This window comes from Oryctolagus cuniculus, chromosome 3 (genome assembly GCF_964237555.1).
Source record: "Oryctolagus cuniculus chromosome 3, mOryCun1.1, whole genome shotgun sequence".
Taxonomy (NCBI): Eukaryota; Metazoa; Chordata; class Mammalia; order Lagomorpha; family Leporidae; genus Oryctolagus; species Oryctolagus cuniculus.
The window spans coordinates 20,224,692-20,239,246 of NC_091434.1; the positions used below are offsets into that span (position 1 = coordinate 20,224,692).

Here is a 14,555-nt window from a genome sequence, read left to right on the forward strand (position 1 = left end):
CAGGTGCACGGGTCGCGGGACCCGGGTGAAGGTTCCCTACCTGGCCTTCAGTAGGGGTCAAGACGCAGGCGTCTGCGCCAAGGGGGGAGCAAAGCCGGGCTCGGCCCGAGGCCCCCAGGACCTCTATCTCCCAATGTCCGAGGTAGGAGGCCTCATACCTCCCGTGCGCTGGGTCCAGAATGCGCCCAACTATGGCCCATCCCTGAGGGCGGCCCCGGGAGGGGCCGGTGACCTTCCAAGCCCTGCTCACGAACCTCACTGCCAGTTTCTAGACAGGGGGTCTTAGTAACCTACCTGCTGTGTGACCTCGACCAATTAGCCTGTTGGATCCTAGTTTTCTGTAGCTGTAAAAATACATGTAATAGTGCCTAATATTTAGTGCATGAACTGCGAGGCTAATTCAAATCCCAGCTAGACTAAACTAGTTGTGGGAGCTCAGGCAGTCTACCTGACATGTCTGTCCTTTAGTTTGTTCATCTGTAAAGTGGGAACGGTAACAGTGTTACATAACCCTCAGTAAGTGTCTCGCAACAGGAATGATAGTTACTACTACTCCGCTCCTCACATCCCAGGCTTGGGACTATGAGGGCAGGAGGGTTGGAAATCCCCAAATTCAGCCTTGGCATCAAGCAGTTGTCACTGACATCTCTTGCCTAAATGGGCAAGGATAAGCTGGAGAGGGCGCACACTTCCAGAGAGGATGGGATGGCCAGGATGGGCTCTCCAGGAGAAGGGTTCAACTTGTGACCTGGTTTCCCCCTGCCATAGCTCTGATCACCATGAAGATTTTCCTATGGTTTCCCTTGGTACTGACCCTGTTTTCCTGCGTGTTCTGACATTCTGTCATGTAGATTTAACCTGCTCTGTGTCAGGCCCTGTGCTTGAAGCTGGGGGTCCCAGATGGACAAAGCACTCCTCACCTTCAGGGAGCTCAGTCTCAGTAGCGCAGTGCTTCTTGTGAGTGTCCCTGGGAATCTTGCTAAAATACAAATTCTGATGCTATAGGTTTGAGGTAGGACCTGAGATTCCGCGTGTCTAACGGGCTCTCTGGTGACGCTGATGGAGCTGGTTCGCGGCTGCGCTTTGAGTAGCCAGATGTAGAGGACTGTTATACATTAGTAGAGTGGCAGGGAGCTGCAGGCTGGAGACCCAAGCCAGGCTAACCGCCTGGCAGCTTGAGGTGGTCTCCGCCCCCTTGCTCGCTGAGGTTCCCTCCCAGGACTCTGACACGTGACCGTCGGACCTCCGGCTCAGAGAGAGGAGCCCTGTAAGCGCCATGGCTCCGGAGGCGGCGCCCCTCTTTCCCTCTCTGCTTCTGCTGCTCCTGTCGCTGCTGCCCCAGGTAAGACGAGAGGGTCGAACCCCTTGGGCTGCGGTGAGGCGGGATCAGATCCGGCAGATGAGATGAAGTCAAATAACCCAAAGCCACGGGCAGGGCTAGTTCCATTTGCAAACGCGCAGCCCGCGCCCCGTCTCTTTGCCTTTGCAGGCAGACACTCGGTCGTTCGTAGTGGATCGCGAACATGACAGGTTCCTCCTGGACGGGGTCCCCTTCCGCTACGTGTCTGGCAGCCTGCACTACTTCCGGGTACCGCGGGTGCTTTGGGCAGATCGGCTTTACAAGATGCGGATGAGCGGCCTCAACGCCGTGCAGTTGTAAGAAGTGTTCCCTAGAGCCGCACAGGGGCGGGCCGCACCCTCCTACCTCTCCATTAGACAGGGGCTCTGCACTGGAAGGCTGGCTGGTTTGCAGAGGGCCTAGTTAGAGCTCCAGGGCGCCTTGGCCAAGGGTGGGAAAGGGAGGGCCAGGACCTCCTTGGAACTGCTTCCGGATGACTCCCTACAAGGCCTGAACCCCTGGGCCTCCCTGACATCTCCCCACCTTGGGCCCTGTTAACCGCTTCCTTTCTCAGTTATGTGCCCTGGAACTACCATGAGCCAGAACCTGGGGTCTATAACTTTAATGGCAGCCGGGACCTCATTGCCTTTCTGAATGAGGCATCTGTAGCGGACCTGTTGGTCATACTGAGACCAGGACCTTACATCTGTGCAGAGTGGGAGATGGTGAGTTAGCTGGAGAAGGACAGAAGCAAAACCCCCTGTGTGGGGTTTCGAGCCTACTCTCATCTGCCCACACTTGAGGGCCTTTTCCTCCACCATACTCAACTCCCTCCCCTCCCACATTCCCCCTTGCACCCCCAAAACAACTCAACCCACGTGCTTTATTGTCTTTATGTGTGTCTCAGGGGGGTCTCCCGTCCTGGTTGCTTCGAAAACCTAATATTCATCTGAGAACCTCAGATCCAGGTGAGTTGAGACAAAAAGATTTAGCAAACACTGAAAACATCAAAAATTGGATCATTTGGGTGCCAGAAACAGAATAGATCATCCCCGGATTGGGGGCCATTCCTTAAAGTTATTGTTTCCTTTGTAAGCAGCAGGATGCTTGAAACTGGCACCGTGCAGACCCAGTCCTGTGCAATGCAGGTTAAACATAGTGAAGGAGACAACTTTTTTTTTTTAAAGTCTATATGTGCAAGTATTGCAAGCTTAGTACAGCTTGCATACATGCATAGTACATACTATGCAAAAAAGTCAGTCGAAATAGTGAGTAGCAGACAAGGCCTCTTTTGGGTGGGGTGGTCAGAAGAAGCTTTTCCGTGGTGAACTTTGAGCTGACTGCCAGGGGAGAGAAAGCAGTGATCATGTAAGGAGTGAAGCAAGAACATTCCAGGCAGAGGCAACAGTATATTTGATGGAAATAAAATGGCATGATTGGGCCGGCGCCGTGGCTCAACAGGCTAATCCTCCGCCTTGCAGCGCCGGCACACCAGGCTCTAGTCCCGGTCGGGGTGCCGGATTCTGTCCCAGTTGCCCCTCTTCCAGGCCAGCTCTCTGCTGTGGCCCGGGAGTGCAGTGGACAATGGCCCATGTGCTTGGGCCCTGCACCCCATGAGAGACCAGGAGAAGCACCTGGCTCCTGGCTTTGGATCAGCGCGGTGCGCTGGCCGCAGCGGCCATTGGAGGGTGAACCAATGGCAAAAGGAAGACCTTTCTCTCTGTCTCTCTCTCTCACTGTCCACTCTGTCAAAAAAAAAAAAGGCGTGATTGACGAGCCAACAGTAGATCGAGATAGTGGGAATCTAGCAGGTAAGGGAGATAGTCAGACATGAAAACCGGAGATGAGACAGACAGCTGGCACAGGGTCTTAGAGACCATTGTAAAGTGTTTGTGTTTTGTTGTGAGTACAGTAGAAAGCCGGAACAACATCTAACCAGAGATGTGACATGATTTGATTTGTTTTGATATCACTAGCTGGGATGTAGAGAAAAGATTCAGGGGAGTAGGGATGGAGCTGGAGAAACCACTTGGGAGACCATTACTCTAGTGGAGGACAGAGATGATGGTAACAGAAATGGAAAGAAGGCAGAATTGGAATATGGCTTGGAGATTAAAAGCACCAGGATTTTTTGATAGATTTTGATTGGAAGGGGAGGGTTGGGGCTATATGAGTAAGGTTGAGAAAAGGAAATCAAGTTGCTGGTGAGTCAAGATGGTGCTATAGGGAGGGTAGAGAATAGTGGTGGTGGGTGAACAACTCTGGAAGAGAAAACGGACATTAAAGAAGCTTCAGATTGTGTAGTGTGGAACTTGCTGGAGTGCTCTGAGCTAGAAACATAAATATGAAAGCCATAAGTCTAAAGATGGTTTTGAGATAGCACTTGGGGAAAGAGCATAGAGAGAAGTAAAAAATGGTAACTCAAGATTAAACTCTAAGGGTGCCTAATATTTCAGTGTTTGGATTTCATTTTATGTGCAAATAGAAAGTCGTTAGAGCAAGGGAATGATCTTATGACTTATTCCTTTTAAAAGGTCCCTCTGGCAAAATGCCTTATACCTGTGGAGGACCCTCCGGGTGCTATCTGTCTCACTTCATGGAGTGTTGGAGGGTGTTAGGCTACTCATTGCCCTTTCCAAACTTAGTTAACTATGCATTTAAAGTGGGGAGTTTGGATGGAGCAGCAACATACAGTCTCCAGTTTGCTGGAGAAAGCTGGCGACCTGCTCATCGCTGAATCCATGGTGTGCGCTCATCCTCCTTGATCAGCAGCAGCATTCAGTGTAGCTGGGACCTCTGTCCTCAGCTTCCCTGACACCTCACTCACCAGGCCCTGCCCCCACCCCGCCCCTGCCCCGCCCCACAGTCTTTCTGACCACTCCGTCTCAGTCTCAGTCTCTTACTGGTACTGGGGGCTGTGCCAGGGTCCAGTCCTCGGATGTTTCTGTTTATTCTCATTCCTTAGGTGATCTCATCCATTTGTGTAATAGAATTAAAATCCACCTAATGGCTAATGATCCTGAAATAAGTATCTCATGCATATAATTTATTACATAAGAACTCTATATTTTACCTTGTTCTTTAAAAATTTTTTTTTATTTATTTGAAAGGCAGAGTTAGAGATCTTCCATCCACTGTTTACTCCCACATGGGTAGCAGGGGCCCAAACATTTGCACCATCTTCTGCTGCTTTCCCAGGCACATTTTGAGGGAGCTAGATTGGTAGTGGAGCAGCCGGGACTCAAACTAGCACCCATATGGGATGCTGGTGTTTCAGGCAGTGCCTTAACTTACTGTGTCACAACACCGGCCCCATCACCTTGTTCTTCTTCTTCTAAGATCTATTTACTTATTTGAAAGTCAGAGAGCTACACAGAGAGAGAAGGAGAGGCAGAAAGAGAGGTCTTCCGTCTGCTGGTTCACTCCCCAGTTGGCTGCAATGGCCAGAGCTGTGCCAATCCAAAGCCAGAAGCCAGAAGCTTCTTCCAGGTCTCCCACATGGGTGCAGGGGCCCAAGCACATGGGCCATCTTCCACTGCTTTCCCAGGCCATAGCAGAGAGCTGGATCAGAAGTGGAGCAGCCGGGACTTGAACCGGCACTGCAGGTGGTGGCTTTACCCACATCGCAGGCCCCCTACCTTGTTCTAACATTTAAGGTTTTCTGTGTTCAAATTTCATTGACATGTAAGTATACAAGTGCTAAGGGCTGAAAGTTTCTTCTGAAAAGTCGCTGCTTCCCAGATTTAGGTGTGGGCAAGTGGGATGGAAATAGCAGCCCAGAATACAGGCAGCACTGAAGCTTCGGGCAGGTATGCTAGGGTGGGGCTGTGGAGGTCGTGGTGGCCCCCACTGAGCAGAGTACTGCTCCTTCCTTTAGATTTCCTTGCTGCAGTGGATTCCTGGTTCAAGGTCTTGCTGCCCAAGATATATCCATTTCTCTACCACAATGGGGGCAACATCATTAGCATTCAGGTATAAGTGGGAAGCTGACTGGGCAAAGGGAAGGAGATACAACGGGTCCTTAACCTTCTGCAGCTCTTAGCTGGGCTCCACTTTCTTTCCCTCGGCAGGTGGAAAATGAGTATGGTAGCTACAAGGCCTGTGACTTCCATTACATGAGGCACCTGGCGGGGCTCTTCCGCGCACTGCTAGGGGACAAGATTTTGCTCTTCACCACAGACGGGCCCGAAGGACTCAAATGCGGCTCCCTCCATGGACTCTACACCACCGTAGATTTTGGCCCAGGTCTCCTGATCGAGGGTTAGAAGTGCCATCCGGGGAAGGGCACCTCGCCCGTGCTATTTACCTTTTGCCTTTGCTCCTTTCTGCAGCTGACAACATGACCAGAATCTTCACTCTGCTTCGGAAGTACGAACCCCGTGGCCCACTGGTGAGGGGCCAGAGAGGAAGGAAACCTAAGCAAGAGCCAGGGCTGGGAACGCGCCCTGTTCGCATCTCACTCACGGTTCCTTTCACTTCACACTCTAGGTGAACTCTGAGTACTACACAGGCTGGCTGGATTACTGGGGCCAGAACCACTCTACACGCTCTGTTCTAGCTGTAACCAAAGGCCTGGAAAACATGCTCAACTTGGGAGCCAGTGTCAACATGTAACTCGAGCTGCCGGGGCCAATATGAATCAGTAACGGGGTGTTGGGGCTGAAAGTCAAGACTCAGTATGTCAGCTGTTACCTTTCCCCTTGCACTCCCTCAGGTACATGTTCCATGGCGGCACCAACTTTGGATACTGGAATGGTGAGTCCAGATCTCTGGGGGTGAGAGCAGGAAGGTAAAAGCCACCTGTGGCCACCAGTTCCCACTCTGCTGGCAGTTTCCCACACAATGCTTTCTGACTGGCGCCTGTCATCCGAAAGCTACGTTAATTAAATTGGTTCAACCTCAGGCGCTGATGAGAAGGGCCGCTTCCTTCCGATTACCACCAGCTACGACTATGACGCGCCCATATCTGAAGCAGGAGACCCCACACCTAAGCTCTTTGCTCTTCGAAATGTCATCAGCAAGGTGCTACTACTTCATTAAGTCCCAAAGTCTTTTACTAATTTGGGGGGAGTACCCATGGATTGATGTTGGTAAAGCATTTCCGACTCAGCCAGCTGGGCCTATGTGGGGAGATACACACGAGTGTGTGAAAAACTAAAGGATCTTCATGACCTCTGAAGCCCTTTCCTGGGCCTCAAGCTAACAGCCCTGCTCTCGGGTCTTGGAGTAGGGGTTGTTTCTGTGGTTTGTCTATGGCTCCTGAGAGAATATGGGCTCAGTTCCAGGAAGTTCCCTTGGGACCTTTACCTCCACCGAGCCCCAAGATGACACTTGGACCTTTGACTCTCTATCTGGTGAGTTCCTTCTCCTATCCTTTATTTTGAATATAAACTCTATCCGGTCCTACTCTCTATCCAGAAACTTCCTTCCTACTCTGACTCTTTACCCTGTTCTAATAGGATGGGGAGTTGCTGGCTTTCCTAGATTTCCTGTGCCCTGAAGGGCCCATCCATTCAGTCTTGCCATTGAGCTTTGAGGCTGTCAGGCAGGTAAGGCATAAACCTGTGGCTGGTGGGGATGGCAACTTCCCTCAACAGCTGTAGTCAAAAGCAGCCTCCACCCACCCATTTTCTTCACAATCTTTCTTATCTCTAAGTTCACTTTAAGTACTCGTTCTTCTATATCCAGGACCACGGCTTCGTGTTGTATCGGACCTATCTGACCCATACCATTTTTGAGCCAACACCACTCTGGGTGCCAGATAATGGAGTCCACGACCGTGCCTATGTTATGGTGGATGGGGTGAGAACCTAATTCCAGGCTAACTTGTGAGCCCCAATTTCCTCCTGCCCCCAGCACCCTTTCCCACCTGCCTGTTCATACTTCCAGAGTCCAGGGGAGGGATGAGGAAGTTTAGGAACAGAGATAACTGACACATGGCTACAGTCTCTCTGCCCTCCAAATTAGGTTTCCTAATGTGGCTTCCTTTGCGTGACCCAGAGCTGAATGCAGAGCCCTTCCTTTAAAAAAAAAAAAAAAATTTGAAAGGCAGAGAGGGGGACACAGAGCTCTTCTGTCCACTAGTTCACTCCCCAAATGGCCACAACAGCCAGGTCTGCACCAGGCCAAAAGCAGAAGCCAGGAATTCCATCCTGGTCTCCCTCATGGGTGGCTGGAGCCCAAGTACGCAGGCCATCCTCTGCTGCCTTTCCAAGCGCATGTGCAGGAAGCTGGGTCAGAAGCAGAGCAGCCAGGACTGAAACCGGCATTCCAGTACAGGACGCTGGCATTGCAAGCTGCAGCCCCTCCTTCCATAGAGCATTTCTCTGATCCACAGGTGTTCCAGGGTGTTTTAGAACGAAATATGAAACACCAGCTATTTTTGGTGGGGGAAATGGGGGCCAGACTGGATATCTTGCTGGAGAACATGGGGAGACTCAGTTTCGGATCTAACAGCAGTGACTTCAAGGTGAGCTTTGCCTGTCCCCTGCCTCAGTACTCTCATCAACCAACCCCTTTGAAAACAGGAGCCTAATGGAAGATAAACAGGTGCCATGTCTTTCAGAGTTAGGCAGAGAAGCAGTGGCTTGCTGGGGATCTAGACATGGCCACCAGTTACATCCAGGCTTGGTTAGGGTTAGTTTGGCCTAAGAGCACAGTGAATGATGACTTTTCATTTGCCTTTCCCACAGGGCCTGTTACAGCCACCAGTTCTGGGGCAAGTAATGCTTACCCAGTGGATGATGTTCCCTCTGAAAGTTGATAACCTTGTAAAGTGGTGGTTCCCCCTTCACTTACTGAAAAGCACAAAACCTCAAACTCCCTCTGGCCCCACCTTCTACTCTACAACGTTTCCAATTGCAGGCCCACTTGGGGACACATTCCTCTATCTCCCTGGATGGACCAAGGTATTGCTAATGTTCGTAGTCGGTGGTGGTGGTGGGTGGTACAAGACAAAGAAAGGACTCCTCAGAAGTCCGAAGGGGATGATTCCGACCCCCAGAGAACTGACTCTTTCCCCTCTCCTGCCTCCTCCCAGGGCCAAGTCTGGATCAATGGGTTTAACTTGGGCCGGTACTGGACAAAACAGGGGCCACAAGAGACCCTCTATGTGCCAAGACCCCTGCTGCTTCCTAGGGGAGCCATCAACAAAATTACACTGCTGGAGCTAGAAAACGTGCCGCCCGAGCCCCAGATCCAGTTTTTGGATTGGCCCATCCTCAACAGCACCGTGCACAGGACATACATCTACTCTCTCTCTGCTGAGGCACAGAGCGCCTCGGAACCAATGCAGTTAAGCGGGCACTGAAAGGAAAGGGAGCCCTTGGGCCTGGGACATGGAGCGGGCAGGATCCTTTGCTGGCCACAGTGACCACAAGGAGCCAAGGGCCAGAATGCCTCTGAGTGTGAGTACGAGTGCCGTTTCCTTGCCAAACTTTATTGTGATTAAAGTTCCAGAGACAGCAGCAGCTCCACACACCTCTGTGGCCCCGTCCTTGCCCTGGTCCCGAGTCCCTCCCCCTAATTCTCTGAATACTCTCTGGCTTCATGGGGAAGAAGAAACAGGGCTGATGTGAATATGCCCTCCCAGAGTTGGCCCCAGGTGGAGCTATAAGCCATCAGGAAGAGGGCTTCCCTGCCCGACTGCGATGATCCTGGAGGCAACGTGTGGAGCAGAAAGAGAAGTCGAGGTAGTGAAAGGGAACGAGGCCTTGGAGGGATGCCCCACAGCTCCAACAGCGTCTGCACAAGAGGAAGAAAAACAGTTGCACAGGTAGCCTAGAACCTTCCAGGGCAGTCCAGCCTCCCCCTGCCGTTTGTTTTTGCTCCAAAGATGCCCAGAACATCTAATTCCCTCAGCAACTCTTCTGCATGTCATGTAGGCACTCGCTGCGCTTGCCCTAAGTGGTCCCCGTGTGGGAGTCTGCCCACGCCCACCTGCCCAGGCGCTCAGCCCCCTTCCCCCTACCGGGCGTTGACAACCGCAGGGTCAGGAGTCGCAGGGCTAGGGGCTCCCAACTGCGCAGCGAGTCGGCGCTCTGCAGCCAGAGCTCTCTGCGAGAAAGCAGAGTCACGTTAAAGACGAGGCCTCGTCGGGCACAGCGGCCGCAGGAAGCGTCAGCAGCACGCCGCGGGAGGGGTGGGGCCGGCAGGGAGGCCATGGGGAGCAGCCCCTCCAGCCGCACCTTCTCTCGGTCGCTAAGGGCGGCGAATCGCAGCTGCTCTTCCCGCTCCCTCTGCTCCTCCGCCTGCCGCTGCCGCCGCTGGTCCTCCCGCTGCCGCCGGGCTGCCTTCTGCTCCCTCTTGCGGGCAGCCCGCTGGGCCTCCATCTCCGCAGTCAGCGGCCCCGGCACCTGGAGGATTTCCAGAAGGTACTAGATGAGACCCACAGAAGCCGTCCTTTGTCAAACCGCCAGGAAGCAGACACTCCAGCTGGGCTCTGCGAGGCCTTCCCATGCTGCACTTCCCTTCCAGCCGACCTGGGCCTTGTGGTAGTCACAGGCGTCCGGATTCTTCTCCATGAACCTTCGGAACTCATTACGCGTTGATTTGTCAGCTGCTACAGCGTAAGGCGGCCGGGCCCACGAATCCCTGTGTGCAAGAACCCAGAAAAACAGGTTCTGTTTGCCTCCTGCCTGGCCTAACATTGCCCAAGCAGATGGAGGGAATGCTGAAGAGTGGCCAATGCCAACATCTGCCTCCAGATTCTCTTCTCTTTGCCCAAAGCGGCTCAGGGCGGGGACCTTTACTTACTGCACAGAGGGGTCAGCACCTGCCTCCAGCAGCAGACGAACCACCGCGCCTCTGCCGGCAGCAGCTGCGGCATGCAGAAGAGTAGAGCCTCCGGGGCCCAAGGGGGCACTGAGCAGAGAGCTAACCGCAGGGTCTGCGGGGCCGGCAGCTAACTGCAGCGTCAGCAGTCCAACATCTCCCGCCCGGCAGGCAGCCAGAAGCCCAGCCCAGAGGTCTGGCTGACCAGGGGCCTTGGCTTCATCTGGCGAAGGCTCCCGGGAGGCTGACTGCAAGAGCCCATCCTCTTGAGGTTCCTGGAGAAGAGCCTCCTGGTCTCGACTTCTCTCCTTCTTATTCCTTTTTCTCCTCCTCCGCTTGGGCAACACCTCAAACTCGCGAAGATCCAAGGTCCCCAGTGTCAGCTCCACTAGTTCCAGCTCTACCTGGGAGCCATCCTCTTCCTCTGACCCTGAACCTGGGGGAAAGTCTGACATGTCAGATCCATCTAAGGGATAAGCAGAGGGTGGAAGGACATGGGCTGCCTCAGGTGCATAACAGTGTCTATAAAGAGATAATTCAGATCATCCTGAAATGAAATTGTTCTTCTTTTTCCCTGGACTCTCCCTGTGAGCAGCCTTAGGATGATGTACAGTAAAGTACAGAAGCAGCTCTTAGCGCAAACCCACCGCATCCAGTGAGACAGGTAAATGACGGGGGATTCAGGCAACACATGCAAGTGTCTACTCCATGCTAGGACTTCTTACAACTATGAACAAGAGAGGTAACAGACTTGGGAAGATTACTAAACATGTCTCAGTAATTGCTATGGCATACCCCATGTGACGGACAGACCCTGAGGTGGGTGGGTGTGTGCTGTGTAAGGACCTATCTACAGACTGGGAGATGGGTCAGTTGACAACGGGGAACTTACACTACATTACCAGGACAGACACCCAGACAGACTTGACAATTGCCAAATGGTGCTCAAACCCTGTTTGGGAGACTCTCCATTCTGTCCAAGTGCCTCGTTTTCATCCCTGGGGACCTTTCTTCTTTCTTTCTCAGTAGCCCCCTTCCTCTCGGCCCTTGCTGTCTTCCAGCGTGTTGGAGTTGAGGGCAATCCGACTGTTTCCCGAGGGTCTTCTCCTGTCATAATACAAAAGACCTTTCTCAAACACAGCTGAAGGGAATCCCACCCAGGCTTCTCAGTGAGGCTGTAATTGGGCTGCAGTCTGAGGGTTAGAATAGGGCTTGGGCTGAACAGTATTGGAAGGCCTAGGGAGTCTGGGCATCCAGAACCAAGGCTCACCGTGGACATGCAAGGTGGTCAGTTTCTGGAACACACGCTGTAGCTCTCGGAAGGTGGGTCTGCGGGTGGCGAGGGGGATGTCCCAAAGTCGGGGATCCCCCCTTTGCAAGGGAGCCCCATGGCCTCCGAAGAACAAGGACCGGCCAGAGCGAGGGGCGCGCAGCAGTATTGTGCCAGCCTCCCCCAGTGCCTTAGCCCAGTCTGGCCCTGCCAGCAGGTCACGAACGTCCTGGAAAAGAGAGACACTCAGCCCTGTGTATCTTCACGTGTTATTTTGAGACTCCAACCAAACATAAGAATTGGAAAAGGTACAGGAGTCAAACACCGACCCGCCGCCCCCAAGTGTAACATTTAGTGAAGGGAACTGAGAGGCAAAAAAGGAGGGCCACCAGACCTGGGGGCCTAACTCACCTTACACAGCGTGGCTTCATTGTAGCGCCTCAGGGTGGCTCCAGCGGACCGCGGTGCCCCACCCCGGGCATCCCGAAGGCCCTGGGCTGTGCCTCGCTTGGCCCGCACTGTGTAGCGGTGAAAGGTTTTATGTGTCACCACTTCTCCTCTATAAACGGCACAGACTCAGTACTGGAGACCAGCTGGTGCTCCCAGGCGAACAGGATCCTTTCCACCCTAACCCCACGCAGCACCCACTCACCCTTGAAAAACGGCCCCGGCAAAATGCCCTGCTGCAGCCATGAGGACCACGCAGTATCTGGGGCCCCCACTCTGCAGGTTTTTGAGCAGTAGTTCTGCCTCCTCTGGGGCCGCCTGGGTGACAGAGAAGCAATAGAAACAGCTGTGTTGCATTCATTGAGAACAAGAAACCAACTGCCAGTGCTAAGTGCTCCACATACGTTCCCTCGTTTAATACAAGCATCCTGAGTCTGGTTTCTGTTTCACAAGGGAATCTGAAGCTTGACGGAGAGGTAGTCAGGGTCAAGTGGGAGAACCAGAGTTCAAGTTCAACCCAAGACCACACTGTCCAGGAGGATACCCACACCCACCAGGAAAGAAGGGCAGGGTTCACCACACAGCCTGTGCTGCCACTTGCCTGGCGAGGGCCTAGGACACAGCGGTAGGCATAAAGAAACTGGCCCTGGGCATTCTGGAAAAGAACCCGATGGGAGCAGAAGCCTGGGGGCCGGGTAGGCGTCTCCGAGTCAGCCCCCTCCTCATCTGGCGCCTGCAAGTCCTCCTCGCTGGCTGAGTCCGCGTCTTCTGAGCCCGAGATGCTGGAAAGATCTCCTGAGAACAGTGGACATGACATCTACACGTCTGCTACCCCAGCCCTGAGCTTCCTGCTCCCACCCGCCGTGTCCTGCTCACCTGTGGAACTCTGCTTCTCGAAGTCCAGGGCAGACAGGAGAGGCTTGTTCTTGAAACGTTGCTTTAGATTAAACCGATGCCAATCAAGCTTATAATGTTCCCTCTGATAGAAAAGCAAAGAGGGAGGCAGAAGATGGAAATATACCCAGCCAAGACGGGTAACACCAACTCCCTGAGCCAAAGCATAGAACTCAGCACAAATTCAATGTCTGCCTCTCCCCACCCACCACTCTAGTTTGCATCTAACAAGAATCTCTGCACCCCGGCCTTTTACCTGTTCCTGATGGCTCTGGAAGGTCTGGTTACAGGTCAAACAAACCAACTTCTCTGACACCTCCAGAGGACCCTGGGGTAATTTTCTTTCTGGGCTCGCTGTCCCCTGTGAACCTAAATAGGGAAGGGGATTGGGGGTAGGAAGGGAGGCAACTCCACAGGCCTAGGATTGCATTCAGCGTCCAACACACAAGGCAGACACAAGATGGCATGACTGCACTCTTAAGGAATTTTTAATCTAGTCATGAAATTAATGGCCCAGCAATAATATAAAGTATAATATACATAATGATGTATTAAATATAATATACTTATCTCTCAATATTTATTTCATATATTTCCATACCTGGAAAGATGCATGTAAAATGACTATAAATCAAATATTGTACTTAAATTAGCCAAAGAAAAATAATTTCTGGTAAGGTTACTTTGGAAATAAAATTATTTTTAACTGTACAAAAGCCACCTCTCAGATGTCATTTTTTAAACTTACACTTCCAATTACACTGGGCAGTTTGTCTCAACAGAGGTACAAGAAAATATGTACAACTAATGTTGTATGAAAGCAATAATAAATGTTTTACATTCAGCCAAAAGGAATGATTTGATTGGAGTCCAGTTAAATCTGAAATACATCTAGGCATGTTAAAGTGTTTTTCAAGTGTAAGGGTAACGCGATGACACATGAGCAATGGCAAGAGTCTTATGTGGAGACGTTTGAGGGGGGCTGTGCTGGAAACTCCCAGTGAACAAATCCAGCACCCAAGCCGGGCAGTGCCAGGAAGCACGTGTGCCCGGAGAGCCAGCCCTCTCCGCCAGAGCCTCAGGAGTCCACCCCGAGCCTTCCCGGGTACCTGGACAGGAAGTAGGCAGAGCCTCCCCCGCAGCGTGGCTCACCAGGCTCACGCCTCGGAGGAGCGGCGCGTCCGCGCGGAGGTCCAGCAGGGAGACGGCCGCAGGGGCCGCAGCTGCAGCGGGAGCTGGCGACATAGCTGAGCGGGAACTGTTTGGAAGCCGCTCCTGGAACAGAACGAGGGAAAGAAACAGCTCGATCCAGCTGCCGCGTCTGCTGCCTGGCTGGCTGGGTCTCCGACGCCGCAAGGCACACCTCGGCCCTCCCACCTGCTATCGGCTCTGCGGTAAATCCTTGACACCACTCGGCTTTCTCAAACCCCTGGTCTCGGACCACCACCGAGTGAAATGGGGGAGCTCCCAATCCAGTCCAGCACATTTAAAATCACCGCGGTTGCCTAGCCGATCACGCTCCGTTCCTCGTGCTACAAGCCCCGGCAATGACCGACCGCGTAGACGCGTCCCCGCCCTCTGAAGCCATACCAAATGTCCCGGGAGCCCGGCGTACGCACGTCTCCAGTTCGAAAGCCGGATTCCGTAACACCACAACAATACCGTCACTACGGAGCAGCGAAGAGGACAAACCGCGGCGCCCGCACCTGAGCCCCGCCCCACGTAGAGCACCGCATTGGTCCTCTGATTGTCCAAGAACCGCCTCTAGCCTTTAGTCCCGCCCCCGGAGCCGAGAATTGGCCGTCGTGTCTCCACCCCCTATGTTCATTGGCC

At 53.0% G+C, this 14,555-nt stretch overlaps 2 protein-coding genes across 12 annotated transcripts; one reads left to right on the forward strand and one right to left on the reverse strand.

Moving 5' to 3' along the window:
• The first annotated feature begins 6 nt into the window (after positions 1–6).
• Positions 7–10,656, forward strand: GLB1L (galactosidase beta 1 like). Of its 3 annotated transcripts, none has more exons than XM_070070163.1 (17): positions 7–142; positions 1,208–1,342; positions 1,490–1,656; positions 1,914–2,064; positions 2,247–2,307; positions 5,217–5,311; positions 5,410–5,584; positions 5,671–5,729; positions 5,828–5,949; positions 6,054–6,094; positions 6,243–6,361; positions 6,619–6,693; positions 6,799–6,888; positions 7,028–7,141; positions 7,677–7,808; positions 8,032–8,247; positions 8,379–10,656. In XM_070070163.1, the coding sequence occupies exons 2-17, from the start codon at positions 1,277–1,279 to the stop codon at positions 8,646–8,648; spliced, it is 1,953 nt and encodes a 650-aa protein (XP_069926264.1). In that variant the 5' UTR covers positions 7–142; positions 1,208–1,276; the 3' UTR covers positions 8,649–10,656. The 3 variants fall into 3 exon arrangements, with proteins under 3 accessions (XP_069926264.1, XP_002712645.2, XP_008257436.2); XM_002712599.5 differs by having other exon boundaries at positions 1,220–1,342; XM_008259214.4 differs by lacking the exons at positions 1,490–1,656; positions 1,914–2,064 and having other exon boundaries at positions 1,220–1,342.
• ANKZF1 (ankyrin repeat and zinc finger peptidyl tRNA hydrolase 1) lies at positions 8,757–14,456 on the reverse strand. Of its 9 annotated transcripts, none has more exons than XM_051848130.2 (14): positions 14,313–14,456; positions 13,875–13,997; positions 12,979–13,091; positions 12,705–12,807; positions 12,430–12,623; positions 12,034–12,146; positions 11,793–11,940; positions 11,382–11,610; positions 11,063–11,218; positions 10,094–10,547; positions 9,820–9,931; positions 9,526–9,693; positions 9,309–9,394; positions 8,757–9,082 (listed from the first exon to the last, which is right to left on the reverse strand). In XM_051848130.2, the coding sequence occupies exons 6-14, from the start codon at positions 12,072–12,074 to the stop codon at positions 8,959–8,961; spliced, it is 1,518 nt and encodes a 505-aa protein (XP_051704090.2). In that variant the 5' UTR covers positions 12,075–12,146; positions 12,430–12,623; positions 12,705–12,807; positions 12,979–13,091; positions 13,875–13,997; positions 14,313–14,456; the 3' UTR covers positions 8,757–8,958. The 9 variants fall into 9 exon arrangements, with proteins under 9 accessions (XP_051704090.2, XP_051704088.2, XP_051704087.2 ...); XM_051848128.2 differs by having other exon boundaries at positions 13,832–13,997; positions 14,313–14,433; XM_051848127.2 differs by lacking the exon at positions 14,313–14,456 and adding an exon at positions 14,100–14,306.
• Positions 14,457–14,555: the final 99 nt, after the last annotated feature.